The sequence below is a fragment of the Balaenoptera borealis genome (genome assembly GCF_965194805.1).
Source record: "Balaenoptera borealis genome assembly, chromosome: 12".
Classification (NCBI taxonomy): Eukaryota; Metazoa; Chordata; class Mammalia; order Artiodactyla; family Balaenopteridae; genus Balaenoptera; species Balaenoptera borealis.
The window spans coordinates 66612151-66640074 of record NC_138869.1 but is presented as its reverse complement, the minus strand read 5'-3'; the positions used below and the strand labels follow the sequence as shown (position 1 = coordinate 66640074).

Here is a 27924-nt window from a genome sequence, read left to right as displayed (position 1 = left end):
TGGAGTCTTGCTCTAGAATCCAAGGGGTCTGTGCTGTACCTCTATTAGGGCTTGCCAGAGATGCCGTATGCATCCAGAGAGCTTGAATGAGATTAAGTGTATAAACTGCCTGTTACATAGTAGATATTCTATACATTTTAATCACCCTGACTTTAGATACCACCGTTTTTTGGCACTGGATTCAGGACTGGACTATTGGGTTTCTTTTTCTGATGTTTAACAAAGACTATACCCATGTTTAGGAGTTTCTATATTAACGTTTCACTAAAGACAGCTGGTTCCCCAACTCTGTTAGGAACAATCTTTTCATTATTATTGAAGAGCCTGATGATCACAAAGACAACCGCAAAGTACTGAGAAGATGGACATGGAATTCTTGGCCCTCAAACCTATTCATCCTTCAGAAATATCTAAAGGTTTGTTTAAAATATAGATATTTGACCCTAACCTCAATTATTCTAATTCACTAGGCCTGAGGTAGAGCTCAGAAATCTGTATTAAAACAAAAAAAAAAATCACCCAGGTGTTTCTGATTTTCAACCAAGTTTGGGAACCACTGCTCTAATCCACATGTGGGAAAAACCCAGTCAGTGGCCGGAGAACCCAGAACCTCTTTTAGCTCACACCTCTCAGGGAATGAGAAACTCCTGTGCACAGAAAGGCAAGACTAATACCATGTAGCTCTTAAGTTGGCCTGCTTCACCCCAGTGCCTAAAAACACAGTTGGCACGCATTAGCTACTCAATAAACAGTGAGTGGATGGATGGATGGGGATGGATGGATGAATGAATCAATGAATCAACTCTATCTCTGTGGCAGCACTGCCTTCTGAATACCATTGTTCTTTTCCCCCCTTATTAGACCTCTCTTCATAATATAGCTTTCCTATTAAGAGCCTCACTCATTTGTGTTTCCACTTAAGCTGGAATTTTCAATTCAAATATTTGAGCAAAAGAATCAGGAATTAATAAGACTGGGTTGCTACTGCCCACTTTAATAAAAACATTTCAGGCTCCTTATATTTTCCAATACTTTTCCTCTTCACAGTTCTACTTTCAAAAAGTCTGAATAGTGGGAAGCTCTTTTACAGTTGATTCTTGTGTGGTGTCAGCACTGAAATAGGCAATTGGTTCTAACACATTTTTGTTCTTAAATGTGTGTTATCCCCTTAATGAACTCTAGGATACAGGTAGCCCTGTCCGTTAGTAACAAGGATGAAAAAAGACAGTCTCCAATAGATTTACAAAACTACCTGGCTTTTGTGAAATATTCATATAAAAACTCCTAAACATGTATATAGCCTTTTGAGAAACTTGGGAAAAGAGCCCTCAGATTAGTAAGTATTTCTACAACTTTATTTCTTCCTGTAGCCACACTTCTCACCCATCTGTCTATTGAGGCCTCGTCTTAGATATCAACATTGCCAGTAAGACTGTCTTACTTATCTTATTTGTCTCCGTTCAATGGATAGATTATTTATTTCGCTGTTTCATCTTGCCTTACAATATTTCATCTGTCTATTCCCAGTGAAGGTCTTGATCTAAAAGTAACATTCCATTAATGAGCATTCTTATAGAAGGTCCTTTAAACACACCCATTTAGGCACAGAAGTGCTTAATACATAGTTTTGTATATTTTTCCTAAGCTGCATAACATTTTACACTTATTTTCAGGAAAATAATTTAAAGACTGTGCAAAGTGGATTAATAGAGGCTCAAACTCACTTTTGTCAATTCTTGTTTTAATTTTTATTGTCATCTGGTCATTGGCTGTTTGAGAAAGTAAGGTTATAGACTATAAATAAAACAGTGAGCGAAGTGAATTGTGAAAGACATTTCCATTGCAAAAATCTCTCTCTCTCTCTCTCTCTCTCTCCCTCTCTCTCTCTCTCACTCTCTCCCCCTCATATGCTCACACATATGCACACAGACACGCAACACACACACACACACACACACACACACACACACACACACACAACACCTTCTCTTATAGCCAATTCATATAGGTTGGTATTCCAGGAGCTTTATGTTAAGTTTTGGCTTTAAATAAATCACTTCATCTAGCCAAAACCACTGACTTTTTCTTGGTTCCTACACAAAACTCTAATTCAAGTCCAGTTTCCTTCAAATTCAGTCCAGGTGCTAAAAAAATCTCTTGGTTTTCCAAGGAACATTCAACATAATTTCTCTACTCTGTATTCATATTTATAACATAGCCTCTAAATTGTCCAGTATTTTGTATTTTTGGGATTAAAGTGGCTCCATGGTGAATTTGTAGTCCATCCAATTCGTAGACACTCACTTATAAATGTATGTTTTTCCTCTTAAAAATTATTCCTTTAGGAACCTGTTTTTCATTATTTGCAAACTCTTCAGAACTCTTTAGAGAACAGGCATGTGTGTTATGAGTTAGCAACATAAAGAATAATAAAAACAAATAAACCATTTCTTTAGAATGACTTAAGTTACCACCCAATGTAAAAAAATCAGATCCGTGGTAAACTCTGTAACTTTAGGCTTTTATGCTACTTAGAATTCTGGATATTTCTTTGGCTCTGGGCCTCAGCGGTAAATCAGTGTATTAAACCTTTATTAACTTTCAAACCTAAAATACACACAGAGCTTTTTTCACCTCCCTTCTTCCTTGGCCCCAGCCTTGATTTTTTGGTTAAAAACCATGATCAACAACAATGCCTCTAATAATCAGATGTCATGTTTGGAAGTGTTAATAGACCTTATTCTAGAGCCTAGTCTTAGAGAGGCAATATGGCACCAGCATGCTGGGTTTGGATAATTTCTCCATCATTTACAGGATAAGTAACTGTGAACAAGTTACTCACTTTTGGCCTCAATTTCTTGTCTGTGATATGGAAAATCAATGCTAACCCAGAATGTTGGTGCAAAGATTATATCAGTTAATTCATGTAGAGAAATATCCATAACAATAGTAAAATTCAGTAAATATAAACTCTTACTATAGACTTTGAGGGATTTGGAAAATCACACAAATCAATTTTTGCATAACCATTATGATGTCACACAGATGGTGTGGGAAACAGACTAATTTCCAGAAGTTCTAAGGTGTCATATTTTCTCAGAATAAGTGACTTCTTAAATATATGTTTGAACGGTTTTAGGTCAGATGATGAAGTTGGACATTTGATATTAAACTTTAATGTGTATAAGAATCACATAGTTTCTAGTTAAAATGCAGATTCTGATTCAGTTGTTCTGGGTGAAGGCCTGAGATTGGCATTTCTAACAAGCTGCCAGGAGATGTTAATGCTGCTGGTCCAGGGATCACACTCTGAGTAGCATGAACCTAGACAATCTCTCAAAGACCTTTAAGGAAAAAAAAAAAAGTCTAATTTAATAACTATCAAATAACTTACATATCTCGTAACCTGTCTGCTACTAAGAAACATATCAACCTAATCAGCCTGGTGTATTGTGTCAATCTAGTAATCAGTAGGCATCATAGTGTCATGAAAGATTCTAAGCAGATGTCCTTATCCTTCCTAGTACTTTTATTGAGATAGTGGCTTAGAGCAGTGGTTCTCAAACTTTAACTGCAAGAGAATCACCTACAGTGCTTGTTAAACACATTGTTGGGTTCCCATCCCAGAGTTTCTGATTAAGTAGTTCTGAGATGAAATTAGGGCATCAGATGTTGCAGATACAGCTTGTCTGGGTACCATACGTCAAGAATGTCAACCAAGAAATGCTGAACACTGTAAGTAACAAAAAGAATTTGTTTGCGGTCTTAAGCATTGCAGTTTTGGAGGCACTGATCCGTGTAGCAACTCAAATGTGCTCTGAGGGAAATAGAAAATGGTCAGGTTCATAAAGGCAACAGACAAAGATATCCCAGAGAATTTACATAGGCTATTTTTATGGAACTACGGGTCGACGTTGGCAGGCATTCAGCCACTTGCTGGTAGTAGATTGGCTGCTAAACTGTCGACTCTAGGGAGTAAAGAAGACAGGTTCCAGGTGGTCTCAGGATGCCTGGTTCGAAAGTATGTTGCATTCAGGGCTGGATGTGTGTTTCACTTCCTTAATGGCCTTCCATCTCCACTTTAGGTCCCTTTGACGTAAGTGACTACATTTTGTTTTTCATGGTCCACTAGAACACTGGCTTGGAGTACTCATTGCATTGATTCTTTTCTGAAGTCAGCCAAAGTCTACCAATGTTTTCCTACATGAGTCATCTATATAAGCATATACTATCTGCATTGGAGGAGCTTCAACATTGGTTGTTTTGAGATACTGTGACATTGTGATTTAGAATAAGCAATACATATAGCTGTCCCTCAGTATATACAGGAGATTGGTTCCATCTAAAATCCATGGATGTTTGAGTCCTCTGCATAAAATGGTGTATCAATAGTATTTGCATATAACCTACACACATCCTCCCATATACTTTAAATCATCTCTAGATTATATTGTTCTGAAACAAATAGACTCAGATATTTCTTCCACAAAGATGGGTTTATTAGGGATCAGCAGAAAATTGAAATTTGGGGTCTACAATCACGGCAAGCCACATGCAAGTTCCCAAATGCCAAGGGAAGGAGAAGGCTTTTACAGAGGGGGAAAAGGAAGTCAGGAGGGCTGGAGTAAATGGAGTCCATGGCTTTTCATTGGCTGAGTCCTTGCCAGGAAAGAAGGGGAGTCTTTCTTCTTCTTGTGGGCCTCTGCTATTGTAATAGCGTGTGAGAGCTCCCCATTCTGCTCTCCCAACTCTATTTAATTGAGGTTTTTGGGTTTTATTTTCTTATTTTTTTTACAATTACTTATAATACCTAACAATGTAAATGCTTTGTAAGTAATTGTAAATACAATGGAAATGCTATGTAAAAAAATAGTACCAGCGTGCATCAAATTCGAGTTTTGTTTTTCGGAATTTTCTGGAATTTTTTTTCCAAATATTTTCAATCCTCAGATGTAGGACCCAAGATACAAGGGTTTGGTCTCTACTGTATTTGGTCTTCAACCTGGACTCTGCTCCTGGCACAGAGCTCCTAAAACCCTGTGATAAGAGCAATAAAGGTGTCCTTTGTTATGTTAATGAGGAGACTTTGGGAAAGCCCTTAGGTAATCTGAATAAAGGGCTGGTGGCCAGGGGAGCCAACCAAGGGATTAGGGGGTTGGAACTTCCAGCACCACCCCTACAATCTCCAGGGAGGGGAGAGGGGCTGGAGGTTGAAATCACACCCATGGTCAATGATTTAACCAGTCATGCTTATGCAGTGAGGCCTCCATAAAAACCCAAAAGGACAGAGTTTCTGTAGCTTCCAGGTTGGTAAGCACATGGAGGTGATGGAGAGTGATGCCTGGAGAGGGCATGGAAGCTCCGAGCCCTTTCTCCACACCTTCCCCTATGCATCTCTTCCATCTGGCTGTTCCTCAATTATATCCTTTCATAATAATCCGGCAATCTAGTAACTAAAATGTTTCTCTGAGTTCTGTGAGGCACTCTTAGCAAATTAATTGAGCCCAAGGAAGAGGTCCTGGGAACCTCTCATTTATGGCTAGTGGGACAGAGGTACAAGTAACAGTGTGGACTTGTGTGGGGCGGAGTCTTGTAGGATTTTTGGAATCTGACGCCATCTCTGGGTAGATGGTATCGGAATTGAGTTGAATACTATGACTCCTCTCTGGTGACCCAAGAATTGCTTGTAGGTGTGCAGATCGCCTGCCCATTGGAATTGGTTTCAGAACCAAAAAAAAAAAAAAAAAGAAAAGAAAAAAAATGACATCCCTAGAATCATGATTCCTAAATGTGTTTCAGTTTGCTTACCAAGCCAGTGGAGCAAAAGATCTCATCACCTCCCATTTATCCCCATGCGATAGAGTCAAGAGCAAGAGAGGTGCTGGTTTTGAATAAAGAATGGTGAGGTGATGCCTGTTTCTTATTATGAATAAATAATTAATACCCCAGATGTATTAGGACCAAGATTGTCATGTTATAAACATGAAAAAGTAAACATGGATCCCTGGAGGAAGTCTTGTTGGCCCTGCAATTTCACTGTCCACAGTGATAACCACTGACATGATGGATAAAAGTCACAAGTCAGAAAACTTCAGAACAGTGTCATCACTTGAGTTACTGCACGCAACACCCAATATTCAGAAAATAGTGCAGAACTTAGTGAAATTGTGCTTGGAGGTGAAGAGTAACCAAGGGGAAGGGGGGGATCAGCTAGATAAGGTTACTTATTTGAATCTCCAAAATGAAACCTGAATGTATTTGAATAAGTCATATTTCCCACGCTAACCTCCACACAGAAACATCTCAGGTCCCCTAAGTTCATTACCGAAAATTCAGTCCTTGCCCCCCGATACCAAATGAGAGTAACAAGGACTAGGTTTTGAGGACAAAGGAAAGAGAAATTTACTGATTCACCAGCAAATGAGGAGAGTAACAGACTAGTTTCTTGAAAACTACCTTCCTGCCTTCTGGGGAGAAAGCAGGAGTCTTAAAGGAAATTCTTGGGTTTCTATGGTTAAGATGAGAGAAACAAGCAAAATCAGCAAGAATGCCCACCTATGTTAATCAGTAACAAAGAATGCACAGTAACAAAGAATGTAAGTTTTTCTTCCCAACAACGGAGGGAGGGACGGGAAAAACAGTTTCATTTAGCAATCATCCATCAAACAGTTTCATCCTTGTGACCTGTTACAAGTTCGCCCTAGATTTGCCCACCCTCCCAAGGAGAGCGGTGAGTAAGCAAGACTCAGTTTCCAGGTTTGACTACGTGGGATGCTCGAACCTCTCTGATGGTGTCCTTGGGGCTGCCCTGGAAGGCACCATCTTTAGAATAGGGATGTGGAGCTTATAGATGAGGTTTTCCTGTGCATTTGGCTCTATTGACATCACTTGTTACAGAAAGCAATGGGTATCTGGTGTTGGTGCTCTCCAAGTGCATTATCACCTGCCTCAAAGAAACTGCAGAAAGAATGACTGATGGCCAAAAGCAGATTCCTACAACAGGGTGTTAATAGTAATAGTGTCAGGATCTGGATCAATGCTTGAAAATAATCCTCCCATTTGACAAGCTACAAAGAACATTTTAATGGATATGTTTGCCAATTCGCCTCAACAATGTGAAATAATAACATGGAGAAAACTGAAGTAATATAAGATATAATATTCTTAAGATGAAGGTTTAGGGAGAGGAATAGATTGAGAGTTTGGGATTGACATGTGCTCACTGCTATATTTAAATAGATAACCAACAAGAACCTACTGTATAGCACAGGGAACTCTTTTCAATATTCTGTAATAACCTAAATGGGAAAAGAATTTGAAAAAGATTAGATATATGTATATGTATAACTGAATCACTTAGGCTGTACATCTGAAACTAACACAACATTGTTAATCAACTATACTCCAATATAAAATAAAAATTTAAAAATAATTTAAAGGAAAGATGAAGGTTTAATAAACATCTAAAAATACTGCTTGCCAGTTTAAAGCTGTCCCCTGGCTATGGACACTAGCTTACTTATCTTTTGTTTCCTTTGATCCCTATGACCTAATTGAGGGCTTACTGTGTGTTGAACACTAGTCTGTTCATTTGATGGCTTGTTTAATTAATTTGTATAAGCAACAGATGAAGGAGATGCTTGCTCTTTCACCAAAGAAAAAGTTGGGGCACCTAGAAGTTAGTAACTTGCCCAAGGTACCACAGAAGGCAACAGAGGCAGAATTTAAACAAGGCAGTTTGGGGCACCAGAAATTGTGATTTTTAAACAACCATAATGTACTTCTCTCATGTAATGATGTGAAATTTATAATTGTCATTGATTATAAATGTTACATTTCCCAGGGAACATGTGTAGAGAAAAAAAGCATCCTTGAAAGTGTGTTTGCTGGAAAGGGAGTATGCTTTAATGCAAAGAACAAGAGCTTAGGAAACAAGTTTGATCCCTAATACCCCAGGTGGTATGGAGGAAATCAGTTACACTCACCCTAGACCTCAGGTTTCTCACAAATTAAATTTTGGTAACAGTTTAACAGAAATAGATGATCTTTGATATTAGATGTGCCCTGATATTCTTGGATTAGGTGACGTGATATTTGAGGCCAGTACCTTTTCGGCAAACCTCCCTGCTACCTATGTATAGGACCAGCTCTGGAGAGAATTTTTTTTTAATGCCAAAAAGACCAGTAGTCTGCCAAGACTTTTCCTTCCTATGATTATACCAAAATCTTATGAAAGTATGTATCCTTTCTTTCTTTGCCCTTGGAAAAAATGCTCATTCTTTCAGAGATCTAAGTTGAGATTTGGAGTAAAAGGGTTTTCCTCTAGTGTTGAATTACCTTTTATTGCTTTGTTTTCCAAATTCTAAATAGCCTTATAAATAATGTATCCCAGACTTAGTAAAAAATCATCGTACTATGTGTTTCTTTGCTTCTATTCCTTATATGTTTAAATCTATAAAATTGCATATTTTTAGTGAGGAATGTGGTAATTTTCACTTAAGGCACAGTCAAAATAGGATGTGAAACTTTTGCTATATACAAATCCAATAAGTTAGTCATTATTTGCCACTCTGACCAGACATGTGTGTGTGTGTGAGTTTAAGTGAATATGTGTGTGTTGGCTTTTGTGTTTGGAAGTACTTGTGTGGAGGGAATCATTAGCTGGTTTAATTGGGGTAATTTAAAATCAGGTTTCAGAGAGACACACAACTTCTCATCTCTGAAGATTTGACTAAGAGAGACATCAGACCTGGTTGTACCTTCCATCTTCATTGGCTAAGGTTCCGATCAGATACTCTATGGAGTAACCTGGCAGATTTAGGAACTTTCAAAATTCAAAACTCCCTTAAGGGAAGCGACATGGGGTAGGGGGGTTTTCCTTAAAGATGTAGCCCATTCCAGTGGGGACAAATGCTGGCTTGAGTTTCACCACTAGGTTTACTTGCATGCAAAAGTTCCCAATAAAATCCAGCTGGTTTAAATTTTGTCTGCAGACCTGAAAACCAGCAAATTTGGCTTGGCTTTTTATTTTGCAAAAAATGCTTCACACAGCTATAATCTGGAAATACTGAAGTGTCCAAACCCTCCACAGAAACAACAGAACAGCTGTCCCCTACCTTCACTTTTTCCCAGCTCTATCCTTAAAGGCTTAGGTGTTAAGGGAGGGGAAAAACTGCCACTGAGCATGATTCTATGAATCATCCATGACTACCTTTGTCATTTGCTCTAAACCAAAAAGGAAAGATTAAAGAGTTGCCATTGATGAGTGAGACAACTCACATTTTGGCATCACTAGAGAAGGAAGGCGCATTTAAGATCATGGAGGGAAATGAAACAACAAAACAATACTGTTACAATGTGAACAATCACTGACTCCAGTATGTGAAAGCACAGTGTTATCTTTTCCATTTTCCACCCTTACACTTTCATTGGCTTCATACAATCCCCTTATTGCCCATAATTGGGGATGAAGTTAGTGCCAGAGCTACATAAAACAAGCAGTCTTTCCTTTATGCTTTCTGTGTATCATGATTGTGTATGTGAAGTCATAAAAATCGTTTATTATGAGCATGTGTATTCCTGGCTTAAAGAGCCAAGTATTCTTGTGACAACAATATAATAGCATCAAATGTATTCTCATAAAACGCCACATGTGGACACTTAATAGTTATTGCCCTGGCACCTACATGCTGGGATATCATCTTAAAGGAGGACTTCTTCAAAAAAACAAACGTTTGGTAGTTACACAGATAAAATCCCCTAAGTGAGACAGGTTAGTAAGGGGTAGAGATTTAAGAATTCATTGATAATGACAATCATTCATCTTCTGTTAGTATCAGATTGTCTCAAACCATCTTCTCGAGTTCTTTTCATGGGTTCAAGTATACCCTTTACAGCATTGCAAACATCAGTAAATATTCTTTCAATCTCAAGGTTGCAAGAATGCCCTAACACTACATTGGTATCTAGTAAACAATTATTATTCTTCTCACCCATTACTCTTTGGAAAGCATTTACTGGGGGCTTGTGGTACAAATCACAGTAAACAAATTGGTTTTCAAACTAGGTAAAAGAATGTGGAATGGATAAAAGCTGCTTTGTCGGACAGTGTGAGTGTTTGGTGATGTTTTTAAAGTGTGTGTCTGTGACAGAAATTATTCCCACTGTCTCTTGCATTTCTGCTGGCTTCCAGCTTAGGGTGGAATGGCTTCCTTTGGTTGCCACTGACACTGAATACTGGGCTTTCCCAATTTGCAATACACTCAGAGTTTGCCAGAACTCTGGGACTGATGTTTTACTCTTGCATTAGTACCTGGGTCAGCTGGTCAGACACTGTAGGCACATGGTAGGGACTTTCAAAGCAACTCAACTTCAGAAAGAGGCCAGAGCCCACTAGTTCCTGATGGTACATCTACTTCAGGTGGGAGTCAAGGCAATCTGAAAGGAGGGAAGCCATATAAATCAGACTGCAGAGCTTTCTTCAAAGGGCACCTTATCTTAGGGATACACTGCTCTGTGTCCCTGAGGTCTGTGTAGGAAGATGCTGTGGGTGATGTTTTAAGTTTCCAGACCAGCCATCATTCCATACCTGCATCTCAAGTCTCTCACTCTTCCTAGTGTAACAGACAGCCTGAAATGTACAATGGTATTTTGTTTGAAGTCCATATGGTAGTTATTACATTAAGAATGTACACTAAGCATATGTCTACAATCCTAATAGCTCCTTCCAACACTTCTACATGGCTGCATCAACCCAGTTAATTTTTCTCACTGTTCTTTGGCCCTAACTTCCATTCCAACACCCCTCCTCTACAATGGAAATATTGTTGGTTTTAATTGTTTTTGTTCTTTTAATGCTGCCAGGTAGCTGAAAGGGAACTTGTGAGGTGGTGAGGTCTCTTACTGATCCAAATAAAGTTATCTTCCATTGGTAAAACTGGCTCGGCAGTGACTATCCCTGTATCTGGTCATGCCCACCCATTCCTGATTTTTTTCAAAGCCGTGATCTATTAAAAAACATAATTCTCCAATCTCTTCCTCTCTTCCTCTCCAACAACCTCTATTCCACTAGCTCACAATAGTGTGATTTACAATATGATCTGTTTCTTTCACCTCCAAAACCATGTGTTTTCTACTCTCTACCAACGGTTCTCTATCCTGACCATAACACTGAAAGCATCTAGAGAGATTTTGAAATTAAGACTGTCTAGTACTTTAATTCTCTCTTCTCCCTTGATCTATTAAATCAAACCCTATAGTGATAAGGCCAAGGAATCTAATTTTAAATGCTCCATAGTTAATGCTTATATGCAACCACAATCAGAACATACTTTTCAAATTTAAAAAAAATTATAGCTTCTATGTAGACCCTCTGCAATATACTTTATATGTCTTGTCTCACTTAATCCTCACAACAAGTCAATAAATGTTATTGTCCTCATCGAATAGAATAGGAAAGTGGGTACAGAAGAGTTTTTTTAAGTACCTCCAGTCACACATTTAGCAAATTTTAGAGCAAGGAATTGAGTCTGTGGCTTGAAGCCAAAGGCTGGCCTCTTTCCACAATGCCATACTGCTCCTTATTATATTGTCTGTATTTACTGGTAGCCTCTCTTTATTTTCAATTCTCATTATGTCTTTGTGGGATGATTTAATGTGAAGAAACAGCTGGAAAATCCATATTAACAAAGTCCTACTATCTTGTGTTGTAATGCAAGTCAAAGGAGTTTAGGAATAAAAATAATGGGGCCCTCTTTGATTTGGGTATAATTTAATCCCAGTAGAGATAATGATATTGCATCTCATACTTATTTTTAAGAATAAGGTGAACGTGACATTAGTATTGGTGCATGAAAGATAAGGAGAGACTGCATGACTATACTTCCCATGGCCCCATATTTCCCCCAAAACAGAGAAAAGCATTCTCATTCCCAAAATGAAGACCATTCTTCAATGGTCTCATCACCTTTCTCCAAGTCTCCTCTCCTCCTTTCTCACCTTTCTTTAACCTTTTTTTCACTTTTTTTTTTCTCCCTCTACCTACTATTCAATTGAGAGTTATAAGAGAGGAGAGAAGAAAAAGAGGTAATATTAATTAAGAAGCTACCATTTGGCAACAATTTTCATTTATGGTACATTATTACCCCTGAATTAGTCAGCTTTTGCAGGGTTAGGCAGTTACATACAATCTCCAAGCTTCAGTGACTTACAAACCCAAAGACTGATTTCTAGGTTATGCCACATGTAGGCAGCTCTGGGCTGACAGCTGAGGCTCTGCTCCCCATTTCTAGACTTAGGCTAAAGGCATGGCCACTCTTTGGAACATGACATTTTTGTGGTAGAAACAAAAACTAAGTGACGGAATCACTCAAACTTCTGCTTGAACATAACATCCATCATTGCTGCTCACATTTTTTTTTTTTATAAATGTATTTATTTTTTATTTATTTATTTTTGGCTGCATTGGGTCTTTGTTGCTGTGCGTGGGCTTTCTTTAGTTGCGGTGAGCAGGGGCTACTCTTCATTGCGGTGCCTTGGCTTCCCATTGTGGTGGCTTCTCAGGTTGCAGAGTACAGACTCTAAGCGCACAGGCTTCAGTAGTTGTGGCACGCAGGCTCAGTAGTTGTGGCGCACAGGCTTAGTTGCTCCACAGTATGTGGGATCTTCCCGGACCAGGGATCGAACCCATGTCCTTGCATTGGCAGGTGGATTACCAAGCACTGTGCCACAAGGGAAGTCTCAACTGCTCACATTTTTGACTAACTCAAGTCAAGGTGAAGCCCAACTGCAGGGGGCAGCAAAACAGACTCTTCTCATGGAAGGTGGTTCTCTAAGCCACATGGCATTGGGTGGTAGGAGTTTAATTCATTACAGTGAAAGAGGAGTGAATCCTCCTACAAAATAATACAATCTGTGGGGAGGGATAAATTAGGAGTTTGGCATTAACAGATACACACTACTATATATAAAATGGATAAACAACAAAGCCCTACTGTATAGCAAAGGGAACTATATTCAATATCTTGTAATAAGCTATAATGGAAAAAATCTGAAAAAGAATATACATACATATATATATATATATATATATATATATATATATATATATATATATGACTGAATCACTTTGCTGTACACCTGAAAATAACACAACTTTGTAAATCAACTACACTTCAATCTTAAAAATAGATAAATAAATAAATAATACAATCTATCTCAACTCCCTTTCTACATGTGAGCAGCATGAGGCTCAGAGGTTAAACTAACTTGTCCAAGGCTACTGCAGCCAGTGGATGACTCAACTAAGATTGTGATGGAGTTCTGGTTCCAAAGCCAGGGTTCTTTGCTATGAGCAGTCAAGTTGAAAAGTAGAGAGGTAAACGTTGCAGTTCTCTCCTCTATGACTCTTTCTTCTTTCACGCCAAATCTATACCAATACATCGTGTTGTCTCAAGAACCTAAGGGTCATCTTTGATTTAACTTTGCATTTTTAATATCAAATAAAACTCTAAATTATATAATATTTTAAAATTATGTAATTTATTGAGCACTTATTTTGTGCCAAGCACAGTTCCAAACTCTCTTTATATATTGTCACATTTAATTTTTAATTAAATTTTGTGGTTGGCATTATCCGATTTTAAAGCTAAGGGAACAGAGGACCAGTAAGTTGCCTAAAATGACAGCTCTGGGAGGAGGCAGAATCCAGATCTGATTCTGACGCTTCTGCTACTCTCTGATCATTCTGCTTTCCAACAGAAAGCTCTTTGTTTTAAATATGCCCTTACATTTCCTCTCTTCTCTACTCCAACTTCTCCCACCTATTTTTAGTTTTCATCTTCCCATGCCTAAACTGCTGCTGTAGCTTCCTTATTAGATCTCCCCATCATGGATAGACTAATTCTCGAACTTTGACTTGATCTTGTTATTTCTGTGTGCTCTCCACTGCCCCTGCTTTCATCTCTCCCACATCTGAATGCCTTCATCCAACTTTCAAGGACACCCAAAATGTAAATCAGCCTTATTTCCCACCATTCATCAAATGCGTACCTTTCCTCTAGGTGTCCTTTATCAATTCCCACTGCGCTTGAATCACATTATTCACCTTACCCAAAATTCCACTGAGAATTTCATGAGAACAGGGTCATGTACCATCCCACGAATGTACCCCATGTTGATTGTCATGGCATTAGCTTTGAAGTAGGAAATAATTACTCTACTGGAAAATCTTTACTTGGGTCCAAATATGCTGGTTTCTGTCCCATGGTCCTGTGGACATTTATAGGTGACTAGGTATAAATGATCCATGAACTCTTAGCTCTGCTGGAATGGCTCTCCGAAGTAGAGGGCAGATTCTAAATTCTCCATATCCCATGAGGACAAGTTGAGAAATTGAAGAATAGCAGATTAACTAGCAGCAAACCTGGGATTAATGTTGCATAATGCCGACCACTCCAAGAGGCAATAAAAGTAGCATTTGGGAGGTCAGACATCTCCCAAACCACAGGGTGAAAATTTTGCTTGACTCCCAGGAGTAGAGAACAAGAGAAATTATGGTGTCAGGTGCTTGTGAATATGTCTGCTTAATAGAGGAAAAGATTATAAATTAGAGCCTACATTGATGGGCACAAAATATTGTTCATATGGTGTTCTCTGAATTTCCATTGACTAAGTACAAATAAGAATCCTTAATAAATATTTATGCCCACCCAAATACATAAATATTTGCCTGTAAGTCACATATGCCCCCGTTTTGCAAGATTTTTAAATGGATTCCCAGATATAACCCATGGAGAAAATAAATGTAGGTAAAGTGTGCCCCACTAGTATAGTATATACTTGCAGCAAAAAAGCACATAGTTTATTTTCTCTTACCTAGAATTTTACAAAGTTGTCTACTTATGGGCTCTTTGATTTTTCTAGCACATAAAAGTATTCTGCAGAGCTAGTGTTTCATGGAACAGCTTAGAAAACTCTGCCTCTTCTAACAAACCTGGACTTTCCTGTGTCTACCTGGAATCAGGTTTCTGAAATAGAAAATGACAGAAGGTTCTACTTCAGTCAGTTGGCCTCGGGAGATCTTTCTAAGGAAAGGGGACAAGGGAGAAAAGAAGGAAGGGAAAAGAGAAGGAGAAAAAGAACCACAAAGGGAACCCCTTCATTTATCCCTGTTTCCCTTCCCTTCCTCCCCACCTGTGCACATTTCTTCTCATGGAAATTCCCAAGAGCTCTGTTATCTTAATATTAATTTTAATATTATTTTTCACTCTCAAAAATCTTGCAAACATAGGTATTACTAGTCTCATTTTACAAATGAGAGCACTGAAGCTCAGAGAAATTCTCAAAATTCTCCTCATCCGATGACCAAGATGCTAACTCTTCGCCCATCAATGAACAAACTTGACTGCTAGAATTAATCACCAGGTGAAATAGTTTCTTAACAGATTTTTGTTGATTGGGCAACAATATGCATGGCAGTTGGGACACTGAATTTACATTTTAAGAAGTGGTGATAATATGTGAAAAATATGTGATTAATGTGAAGACCCTTGGCTAATGTCAGTTAAAGATGAGAAAGAACTAAACATGATATAATTATATATTTCAAAATGTATGCCACTGTACAGGGGCAGATCATGTGTTATTTCAGACATGCAACTTGCTCATACACATTTTTTGGCCATCAGATAATCGCATGGGCATGGCATTGTGTCATCCATGTTATACTGTAAATTAGATGGATATGATGTCTATTCTCAAGAAGGTTGCTGTCTAAGAAGAATTAACAGTATATCTCATACTTTGGTATTCAACGTTTTGCTGAAGATTCGCAAATGTATGTGCATTGAAAAATACTACAATTGTATAATTTTTTTCTCATTTTAAAACTCGGTAACTTACAAAATTTTCTGAATCACCTCATCATGCCAAATGACTATGAAAACTCTCCAAAAATGTATCTCTACCCTTTATTTTTTTCCCTAACTCTCTTTTCCTTGGTGTTTTCCATCGGTGTATGAAAAAATTGTGTACACCTGCCAGGTAAAGTCTTGTACATTTCCAAAAGGGGTAGACACTAGTGAATCATTCAGTTCCAAACAAAGACATCAGAAAGCTATCTGGATAATTAATGGTATTGTCACGTATACTTTTTCATTAAAAAAATTCTGTATGTTAAAAACCTCCAAACATGAAAACATAAACTTTTAAAATTGATAAAATATAGTGTAGATTATTCCCATTCTTAGCTTACATTTGTCTTATTACAAGACCTCCTATATAATTCAAGGTAAAAATTCAACATCTCCTAGAATGTAATTCACAGTAAAAATTACTGTTCAATTTTGGGAACACATTTTTGTCTATTGAACTCATTCCAGATATAGACAGATTTAAACCGTGGGATTACTTTATATTTTTCATCTGAGACTCAGGTTGTATTGATGTAGACATACATTACAGCAACAACAAAAAAATAGTTACACTGCTCTTTTGTGTATTATTCTTTGTATGCCCTTTGTCTGGTGAATACTCTGGAAAGCTTTACATATGGTCCTAACTCTACATCTGTAAAAACAGAAAATACTCATATTGATATCATAGTCTAAGATATCACCTTGAAAATTACGGCATTCACTTTTTTTTAATATTTCTGTTAAATGTCAAAGTTAAAGTGGTTGATTTATTTGATTTGAAATAGAAAATGATGAACATATTTCAGAGGTGTGTGCAAGTTGAAAAATCCTACGGGTATACATGAGGCATTTCAGATGCTTTAGTTATTAGATTTTATGTCTTCTATTGTGATTTTCATCAACAGAAAATTATATATATGTATATTATATATATAATCATGGATATTTGTGATCAGATAATACTACTAAATGCTTCTTATTGTACAACACTATCAAATTCAACTGGTCCCTATTATTTTTCAAATCTATTTCCTAATCCATATGGCTGCCACATTAGAAAAAGCTGAAAATGTTTTACATGCTTTTGTGGTCTCCATGACGTTTTTCAAAATATATATTTGGTAGAAAATTTTGCTACAAATTACATCTTCACTATTTATCAACTCTGTGATCTCGGACAAGACAGCTATTCTGAGTTTCTTTAAGTTGAGCTAATAATTCCTATGTGGCTAGTTGTTATAAAATTTAAAGTGTTTGTCAAAGTGCCTTGTAAAGTGTTAAGCACCATATACATGGAAGTAAAGCATTTTGTATGTTATATGAGTACGTACATGCATCTCTCTCTGCCATTCTGTATACAGATATATGAACATATATGTGCTGCCATCATCATCATCATCACCTAGGAAGCTTTAAGAGATTCAGTATCTCTGCATTATCCCAGACCTACTGAATCAAAATTGCCATTTTAAGATAAACAGAAGATTCATATTAATGTTTGGAAAGCATTGCTCTGTGTGGTCTAGTGACAGTGAGATCTCTCTCTCTCTCTCTCTCTATCTCTCTCCCCACAAACACACATATACATGTAGCAGCCAGAGAGCTAGGCAGTGATACCAACAAAGGAAAGTAGATTTATCACCTTGCGTTGATAAAAGAACAGCCTAGAAAGCTACTTCCTATTTTAATTAGAACTGACCATCAATAGTAATAGAAGGGTAAAAAGTATTAAGCAGCTCATTCCTGGAATGGTGATGACAGTCCAGAATGAGGCAGAATGGATCACTGCACTGAAATTTTGACTAAAATAATCTAAGAAGTCCCATCCAATTTTGTAATTCTACCCTGCATACACACTTGTGTATTTACAGATATATACCCTAACCACAAATATTATATTCCTATTTTCAATCTATATCTTTAGATCTATTTTGTATGAGCCCAAAACTACAGATGACAGATTTTTTTCTTACTTTCAAGCTTTAAAACATGGCCTTCTAAAACAATAATACTATATTGATCAAATCTAGTGTTAGTTTTCAGAAATAGTATCATTTTCATTCCAATTGTCATCTCAGTGACTATTTCATTATTTGCAGAAACTATTAAGAAAAACATGGAACGTTTGAAATATTTTAGTAGTGCAGTTGAAACTCACCATAATCACCAAGCAAATCCATTAGACATGTGAACACCACTGTCATTCAACCACAGATAAAAGAGTGGTTACCAGGCTTGTTAATGCAGTCATTTACTAACACTGAGCTTTTGGCTCATGACAAAAGATCTAGGCAAATATTCTTGAAGGTATACTTATTCATTTATATGTTTTTTGGTTTTGTTTTGGTTTTGGTTTTGATATACAGAAAGCTGTACATATTTAATGCATACAGCTTGATGAGTTTGAAGATAAGTATACACCATGAAACCATCACCACAATCTATACCATAAGCATATCCATCACCTCCAAAGATTCCCTGCCATCCTCTATTATTATTTTGTGTGATAATGTAAATGATCAGGACCCTATGGGGTTTTCCTGGGACAGATCCCTCCCCCATACCCTCTGCTTTAGCTCCTAGCATCTGATGCATATTTCCTGAGTTTTTCAGATGCTTAAACCACCACCAAATGGAAGTAATTAACTACTTGATGATCATGAGCTTGTAGTCTGAAACTTCTGATGCCTAAGGATTGATAATGTTAACTGCCCAGTTACCTCAATATCAACCAATCAGAGAATTGTGCATGAGCTGATCACATACCCTGCAACCCCTCCCCTCACCTGGCCTTTAAAATGCTTTTCTGGAACCCTGCAGGGAGTTCAGGGTAATTTGAGTACGAGCCACCAGTTTTCCTTGCTGGGCCCTGCAATAAACCTTTCTGTGCTCCAAACTCCGACATTTCAGTTTGTTTGGGTTCACTGTGTGTTGGGCACACGAACTTGCGTTTGGTAATAATTTGAGCACTTAACCTAAGATCTACCTTCTCAGAAAAATTGTAAACATACGATTCAGCACTGTTAATGATAGGCACTATGGTGTACAGTAGATTCCTAGACTCATTCATCTTGCATCACTGAAACTTTATACCCGTTGACTAATAACTCCTAAGTTTCTGCTTCCCCCCAGCCCCTGGCAACCACAGTGTGTTTAGCCACAGTGGAAGAAAATAAACCTAAGACATGTTTTTATCTTCTTTGAAGTTTGTGAACTAAATAAAGGAATATGCCTCATTGATGCATGCTATGACTGTTTAGGGAAAGCATATTATTTAGTTGGTTTAGTTTTTACTACATACATTTTAGTAGCAATGATGTTATATCCATGTTAGGTGTTTACACCTTGATTTATCATATTACTAAAGTATTGGTTTTTCAAACTTGTAGCTGCTGATATGTTTTCCCTTCTTCCCAGCAGCAATGCTCCTTAGATCCACTTCAGCAGTACGTTTTCATACACTGATGATCAAAAGAGTCCATGATACATGGAATCTCAATCCTGATCGTAAGGTGAAACAATTCAAAACTCACTTCTAATTTACATACCTTCAGATGAGACAATATTGACCAAATTATAAATAAAACCGACCCTGGGATACCCAAGAAGATCATCCTTGAATTTTCATTCTCACTAAGATGTTGCCATGGTATTGGTGCTCTTTTATTTAAACTTCTAAAGAGAACAATAGAATTTTAACTATGCCGTGAGATGTATTAACGGGGATAAATTAGGATTTTGGAATTAACATACACACACTACTATATATAAAATAGATAACCAACAAGGACCTACTGTATAGCACAGGGTACTATATTTAATATCTTTTAATAACCTATAATGGAAAAGAATCTGAAAAAGAATATATATATATATATATATATATATATATATACTGAATCACTCTGCTGTACACCTGAAACTAACACAACATTGTAAATCAATTATACTTCCATTAGAAAAAGACAGCTACAAAAATAAATTTTAAAAACTGTTCTATGAAAATATTCATTTTCATCAATTTTTTCCTCCAATGAGACTCTTCTAGATTATGCTTTATTTAAATTTTAATTGAAGGTTTACAGATTTGCAGTTTGTGCTAAGTTTAATTTCTGTTTCAAGGATTCTGACATTTATTTTTAAATCATTACTTTGTGCCTGATTTACCACATTTTTTACAATGCATTTACCACTTCATATAAATTATACAAAGTAGTGGTTTGGTCTGCATCAGCTCTCAGCCACTGCTGTACAAGGCTTTTGGAAGAAAAAGGGAGAAATGATCCCATCTCTGAAGCTCATTTGGGGAAAATACTATATAAATTTGTTCTTACTGTAAGGTTGAAATCAATCTTGATTTCCTGTCAAATGTACAGGGATTTTACAATATAGTTCATAATAATGTTTAATTCCTCTAGGGTAGGAGTTAAGATAAACAAGTCACTGACAGTGTTTATCTATAAATATAGCAAATGGTGTGGGACTGAGGTTGGTTATTAATTCTGCCGACTTTAATTTCATGGTTATAAAACACAGTAAATCTCACTGTTTATAAAAGGTGGGAAAGAATCTCCAATGGGCTTCAGTAGCCAAGAAACCTTCTGTAACATTAATCTCTCTAACTGATATTTGGTATCCTCCTAGGGTGCAATATTTAAGATTGTGGAGTGACTGCTAGTCACATTAAAATTTTCACTGGGGTCATTAGCTAGCATTTCTGTCATTGATCTATTATAACTTTGTTAATGAGTTCCATGTGAGTGAAATTTAGTGAATGAGACGATTCTTTCTAAGTCTTGCTAGGTGAATGTTTAACAATTACTTTAGGCAGTTATATATCTAAAAGATAGCCTAATTAATCAAAATCATACCTTTTTTCTTATACAAAGATGAATTGTAATACCTAACTAGGCAAGATGTACTGAATAATCAGCCACTGTACATTATATACATTTACATTTAGGTCATGAATCTGCCTAAAATGTCACAAAATGCCATAAAATTAAAAAAGAAACAAAATAATTTAATCTTAATATTCCAATTTATTTAAATATAAGATTTGATTATGATCACTTACTTCCCTAAAAATCTGTATGCTTGGGCTTTCCTGGTGGCACAGTGGCTAAGAATCCGCCTGCCAATGCAGGGGACATGGGTTCAAGCCCTGGTCTGGGAAGATCCCACATGCTGTGGAGCAACTGAGCCCGTGCACCACAACTACTGAGCCTGCACTCTAGAGCCCACGACCCACAACTACTGAAGTCCGCGCGTCCTAGACCCCGTGCTCCACAACAAGAGAAGCCACGGCAATGAGAAGCCCGCACACCGCAGCAAAGAGTAGCCCCAGCTCACTGCAGCTAGAGAAAGCCCGTGCGCAGCAACGAAGACCCAACGCAGCCATAAATAAATTTATTAAAAAAAAATCTGTATGCTTAATCTGATTGAAATTAATTCTTCCCTCAAAAAGGACCACTGTTATAAAAATGGTATTATTTGAAATAGCTCGATTTTTCCATTCCGACTTTCTAGTGAATAACAGAATTATTTTGTAACCACAAAAGTGAAAAAAAATCACAGCCTCTACCTCTATTGCTTTTACATTCAGAAGAGGTTGATTTTTCACTTCCCAAGAAGGTCAGACTTGTGTAAATATAGGATAATCTGATATGTGAGTTGGGGATTAAAACAATCTTGAACTAAAAATGTCTTAACTGTGTTGGAGGTCAGACTCCTTGAGAATGAGTTTTCAATGACAAAATCCTCAGTTACTTTTCTAGCTCTTGTATTGGGCTGTTTCTCCTGGACCCACTCTGAGAGTTTTATTACTGATCTGAAACAGTCTGGCTCCTGTGCTTTCTACCAATTAGTCTCAACATAGATCTCAAACCTTGGCTTCCAAGGAGCTGGCTTCTGACAACATCAGCCCTGGGTGGAGAGAGGCTGAATGGAACTGTTGGTAATATACCTTCTTATCTCCTTTCCTGCTCAGAGCCTCTTGTCACTCATGTCATTGGATGCAATACCCCGCTATTTGATACACTCACTTCCACAAAAAACTATCCAGTCAGATTTAGACTTCCAGGTCTCAAAATGCATGAAACATCTATAAAAGACAGCAAAGGCTCTCTCAAGTGGAGGCTTTATCTGTTCCCCACCCCCTTTTTTTAAGCCTCAAAACCCACCTGAACCAATTATCATCAAAGAAATTGGTTATTGTGTTATTGGTATGTTTGACATTCATATATGTGTTGACTTGAATCAAAACTAGGGATGATTTCACTTCAAAGTTATCAATAAAGTCACCTAAAATAGATTTATCAGTTAAGTCTACGGATTACATCTTCTTGTCTTATGAGTTGTGAACTGAGGGTGGAAATGTGTTTAGTAAAACATGGTCAAGAAGACAAGGGCCACAGAATGGCCAAGAGGATCCCTTCGGTAAGGCAAAAGTAGGTAAAAGCAATAGAAAGTGAAGGGGCTAAAAAAGGGGGACAGAATAGGGGAAATAGCAAAACCGGATATGGAAGTGTTTAGGTAGAGGCAAACTGTGATTTGTTTAAGGAGTCTCCTTTACGTACTTTAAGAATTCATAAATACTGTGGTCTTAGGGAAATGAGATATTGTTAAAAGCACATTCAAACAATCACTCTTGTAAAGAAGGACTCTTTTTCTGTATCCCAATGGTTAGCCTTAAATTACTGTTTTTTTTTTTTTCCTAGTCTATGTGTAAGGTACAATGAGCTGTCTTATAAAATGTAATCATTTTCCTAGTCATGTTTGGAAAAAACAACAACAACAACAACCACCACACAACTTCTATTATGAAATTATTTGATTAAAGGGTGAAAAAAGAGCTGTTAAAATTGAATAAAAGTACTCCCCATTTCACCCAAATCTATCATATTTTATTAAATAATGTCATAGAAATAAATTGTTGCCTTATAATACAAAGCAAATTACAACCCACAGGATAAAGATAATGCATGACTTTTAAATACTTTCATCTCATTTTCGTTATTTTCTTTCAGATTATCTGACCCTGCATAATGTCAAAGGCATTGCATTGCATAAAGGAAAACATGCAAAGGAAATAACTCTCAGCGGATTTCATTCCCCCTTCAATGGTCAGTGAAAAATCCATCCTCTAAAATATTTTTAGTATTTGTTCTCTCTAAAAATCCAGTAATTAAAAAAAATCTTTTGTTTCTAGAAGTCATCTATGCTGTCATGTGCATGACAGTCATCTGTGGAATTCTTCTCTTGGTGATGGTCAAACTGAGGTAACTGGATGCAACTCAGAAGGGAAGGGCTAGAAAGGGACCAGCCCTGTGAAAGCACACTTCACAATGGCAGAGCTTACCAGGGCCGAGAAGGAAAGCTTCTCCATTAAGACTTAGGAAACCATTCTTAATGTGGGATGGGTACATGAAAACGTTACTCTGTCTTCATATGTAAGGTAAATGTGATCACAGGGATTCTTTCATGTTGCATTTTTTTTTTTTTTAAAGAAATTCACGTTCTTTTATTTATTTATTTATTCATTTATGACTGTGTTGAGTCTTCGTCTCTGTGCGAGGGCTCTCTCCAGTCGCGGCAAGTGGGGACCACTCCTCATCGCGGTGCGCGGGCCTCTCACCATCGCGGCCTCTCTTGTTGCGGAGCACAGGCTCCAGATGCGCAGGCTCAGTAATTGTGGCTCATGGGCCCAGTTGCTCCGTGGCATGTGGGATCTTCCCAGACCAGGGCTCGAACCCGTGTCCCCTGCATTGGCAGGCAGACTCCCAACCACTGCGCCACCAGGGAAGCCTTCATGTTGCATTTTATAAGCACATATGCATTGTTCTCCCAATGAAATGGCTCCCAATCATTCCCCTCGTTTTCCTACAAAATCCAGATTGAACTTTGCTGCATGCCTTAATCAGATCACTTGCAGGATTAATCAGCTCATATAAGGGACCTGCTGTGTACTTCATACACTTTATACTTAAATGAAAATTTACTCTTCACTCTAATTTCTTATATGCTAATGAGCTTTATTCATATTTTACCATGTAGTTATTAAATGAGACATGTAATGAGGCCTCACTGGGTAACCTTAGAAAGACATATTACTATTGCCTGATGTTAATTCACTCTTTCCAAATCTTCTGTTTCCTTGGCTGCCTTCATTGTGAATGTGAGACCTCAGGTTAGAGATACATCAACTTCTAGATTTCTACATGTCTAGGGTTTAAAATATTTCTACTTATATAACACTTACAAATACATATAAAGTGGTGTTCAGTTGCTTAGTTTTAATTTTTAAAAAACCCTCATATTTAAATATCAATGCTGTTCATTTGCTTATTCATGATACAAATGTATACATTTTTGTATACAAAATGGAATACAAATATTCCATCACAGAGGTATAATTTGAGTATCATAAATGTTAATGAAGAAATATATATTAAGTGTGTATATACATATATATTATATACATACACATAAAAAATATACTTCTCAGTAAGATTAGGCCTGAGGGCAGCAGAGGTGGTGGACATTTCTCTGATCTCATGACGCTCAGAGAAGAAGAGTCAGTAAACTTGATGATGCTTGTACACATATGGTTCCTCAGACTCCAAGGCTTTGATGACCAGACAGATCAAGTGCAAGATTTAGTGGGGAAGGTGTATGGTGGTACCAAGGAGTTGGGAACGTGATGAGTGTGTGCTCTGTCTACAGACATTCAAACTTACTTATTTTTAAAAGTAATCCCAGCTAAACATATTCCCTTGTTGGATCCAGCTCCTCTAACTGTTTAATTTAATGCTGACCAATATCAATACCAAACAAACTGCTTCTCTCCAAGGCCTTAAAAGTTGTATTTGTATGAAAAGATATTCTTTGAGTTCCAAGATATAGTTTAAAGGCCAACAAATAAGAGTCAGTTTCAAGAGGGAAAAATAGCATTTGGAATTTATTAAACTTTCCTTTATTTGGTTTAAAATATTTGCGAGCATGGTTCAGTTACTGGGCCTGTCTAGATATTCCATCACAGAGGTATTGTTTGAGAGAAGCACAAAAAAACTTTCTAGCTTAGCAAAAATCTTAAAGGTTTTCAATCTTTATTTTTTAGTCACTCACTTAATGTATAAAGTTCACATCTGTCACCTTGTTTTTTTTACAGATTACTGTTGTGCCCCAGGTAGATAAGGCCTATGGCTATTCAAAATTTCATATATATCAGCTGTTATTTCACCTCCTTTCTTGCCCACAGAGAAAGACATATTCCTTTACTGGATGACAATGGGAGTGTTATAGGCAAAAATCTTGAATTGATTCTAATATGTATTTAAAAGCAAATCATTCATATTATATATTATAATATTTTTATTAGTTATAAGATCACATTGTAATATATTATAATTATATTATACCATTATTATTATATTACATTTAGTTATCAATTATTTTCCATGCAATTTAAATTTGATCCTTACATGTAATCTGAAAGATCCAGACCCAGGGTTAAGAAATGACAAAAGTAAAAGCCATCATGGAAAGAAGGAACAAAACAAAACAGAAGCATCAGTAACAACAAAACCTGTGTTACCTCACATTGGAGATCAATAATACCTTCTTCATAAAGCAGGCTGCTTGCCACTCACCTGGTGGGCAAGTCTAATCCATGTGAATACCTTCTGCAGTAAAGATTAAGGATTTTGCATTTGCTCCATGTTATGCTAAATTAAAACAGCCCTAAATCTTCAAAGAAATTTGCAGCAAAACCAATGATTAAAGTTTAAATATTTGAGAAAAAAGACTATTTTTCTTTTCGAAAATGGTTACTTGGAGATCATAGTTAAGTGCATGATACTTAGAAAGACCATAGAATATTCTACTTTTGAAACTTTACATTCAAAAACTTAATTATCTTCCCCTCCAGGCATAGAATCCAACCAAAAAATAAGCACAGACACATTTGTAAAATCCTTAAAATAGCATATTGTTAACTTTTACTTTTACTTTTATATAGAACCTTCAGAATATCAAGTCAAAACAAGAGACCCTTCACCAATCCGAATACCTGGAGGACTCATGATTCATTGAGAGTCACGAATCATTAAAAATCACTTTCTTTAAAGCAAGTCTTTATAGCCAGTCAACAGAATATCCTATCCATTGTCAACAAAGAAAATGTTAGGATGGATTTAATGATATCGGATCATTAAGTATGTTCATGTAAGGTATAATAATTGGAATGATGTTAGATTTGTTTTTTCTTAGGAAAAAATTCAAGTATAAATTTACAGTGGTATCTTTGGACACTAGTATAGAATTACAGAATTACCCTTGAAGGCAAAAACAAGTGTTATTCTAAGCTACACTCTGCGTGATTTGTTTCATAGTAAATTTGAGTCCATATAAGAGTAATTGGTTGTATCATAATATAACATTTTATAGTTAGCAGAGTATTTTCTGATCAATTTTATAAATCCCTATTAACTTGCCAAAAGGAAACTGCTAATAAAACTATCCAGTATATGTGTCATTTGTATATCCATTTCCAAATCATCAACTACATCATTAGCATTAACTTTAAGTTTCTAAATATATTTGATTAGATGATTAGTCTTAAAAACCAGAAGTGATATCTTTGGATTTTTGTAATTTGAATACTATTGAACTGTACTTTGTTAACTTGATGTTTTTATGTCATGTTCATAAAGATGTAAAGCAACTACACTGGCCAAAAAATCCATGTGCATTTCAATGATATATTTCATTTGTAAATTTACTTTTTTCCTATGCTAATTATTATGAACTTCTGCAATAATAAAGTAACATGATAATTGTTACTTTCTATATTGTTACTATAATGTTACTTTTGGCCTGATTTGACATCAGAATATAACTGTGAATAGAAAATTGTGGAAAAGATGTTTGTTAAGTTTTTGATACATATGTGCTTTTTAACTCTCTGCAATCACATTATACCCATTTCTAAGAACACACATGTGTTAGTTTTATCTGTAGTGACACAGAGACTCAAATATTCAAAAACAGGAACATATATTTAGTGATATATTTACAATTAAAGGTCAAACATTTTCTACCTGTTGGTATCAGATCTATTGCTCTTCACTATACTTCAGATCAAATTGTCTACATTAAATCAAATTTGAAGTTAACATTTGGCTATGTTTATTTGGAGTAATGGAAAAGCCATCCTTTATCTTTTCAAACAGGGAAGAATAATTTGGTGAGTCACAAAGCTCCTTCAAGGAGCTCTCCATATTCCAGTGGTTGCTAATTCTCTTAGTTATGGGAAGAGAATGTAGGTCTTTCCATCTCCAAATCACTGCCATTTATTGCAGGCTTGCTAATGCCTGGGAAAAGAACTGTTCCCTAGAAAACAGAGGAACGAAGTCAAGTTGCTTTTAGAAATATATTTGTGTTGAGCAGAAAAGGGGGGGACAGAGTGTGAAGTAATAACTAATAGTTAAAGAGATTAAGCAATTTCTCAAAGTCTCACACTAGTCAATATAAAAATTAGTAATTGAACACAGATATAGCAGATTTTAGAATCTTTTATCTTAATTCCTAAACTCTACTGCCAGTCACTTATCCCAGGTGTAATTGTGTCATTTTTGTACATAAACGACCAGGAAATACCTGTTTTAAATATTCTTCTCTGAAGTACCATCTATAATAACCTAGATTACATGTCTAGTAATTAGATGCTTTTACCTGTAATAAAATGTCTTCAATGATAAGGAGTACATAATATTTCCTATAACAAGAGGTCCAAAGCAGAACATCTCAAGGGTCGGTTGACTTAGCAGTTCAGTGATACCTTCCAGGACTCAAATTTTTCTTTTCCACCCTTTTCATAATCAATGAATGACTGGCACAGGTCAGACTTTATAAGAAGACATGGAAATATAGGAATTCAAATTGCCATAATTGATAGTCTAATCCCTGAATCACCTGAGGAAAGGGTGAATTTCCAAGTAAAATCAGAGTT

General features: G+C 36.6%; 1 protein-coding gene across 1 annotated transcript in view; it reads left to right on the top strand.

The window, feature by feature from the left end:
* GFRAL (GDNF family receptor alpha like) overlaps positions 1–26760 on the top strand; it is a 71333-nt gene extending 44573 nt beyond the window's left edge. The window contains 4 exon segments of the mRNA XM_082347213.1: positions 22943–23038; positions 23125–23194; positions 25933–25951; positions 25953–26760. Of these exon segments, the coding sequence (XP_082203339.1) occupies positions 22943–23038; positions 23125–23194; positions 25933–25951; positions 25953–26006 (239 nt within the window). The 3' untranslated portion in view covers positions 26007–26760.
* Positions 26761–27924: the final 1164 nt, after the last annotated feature.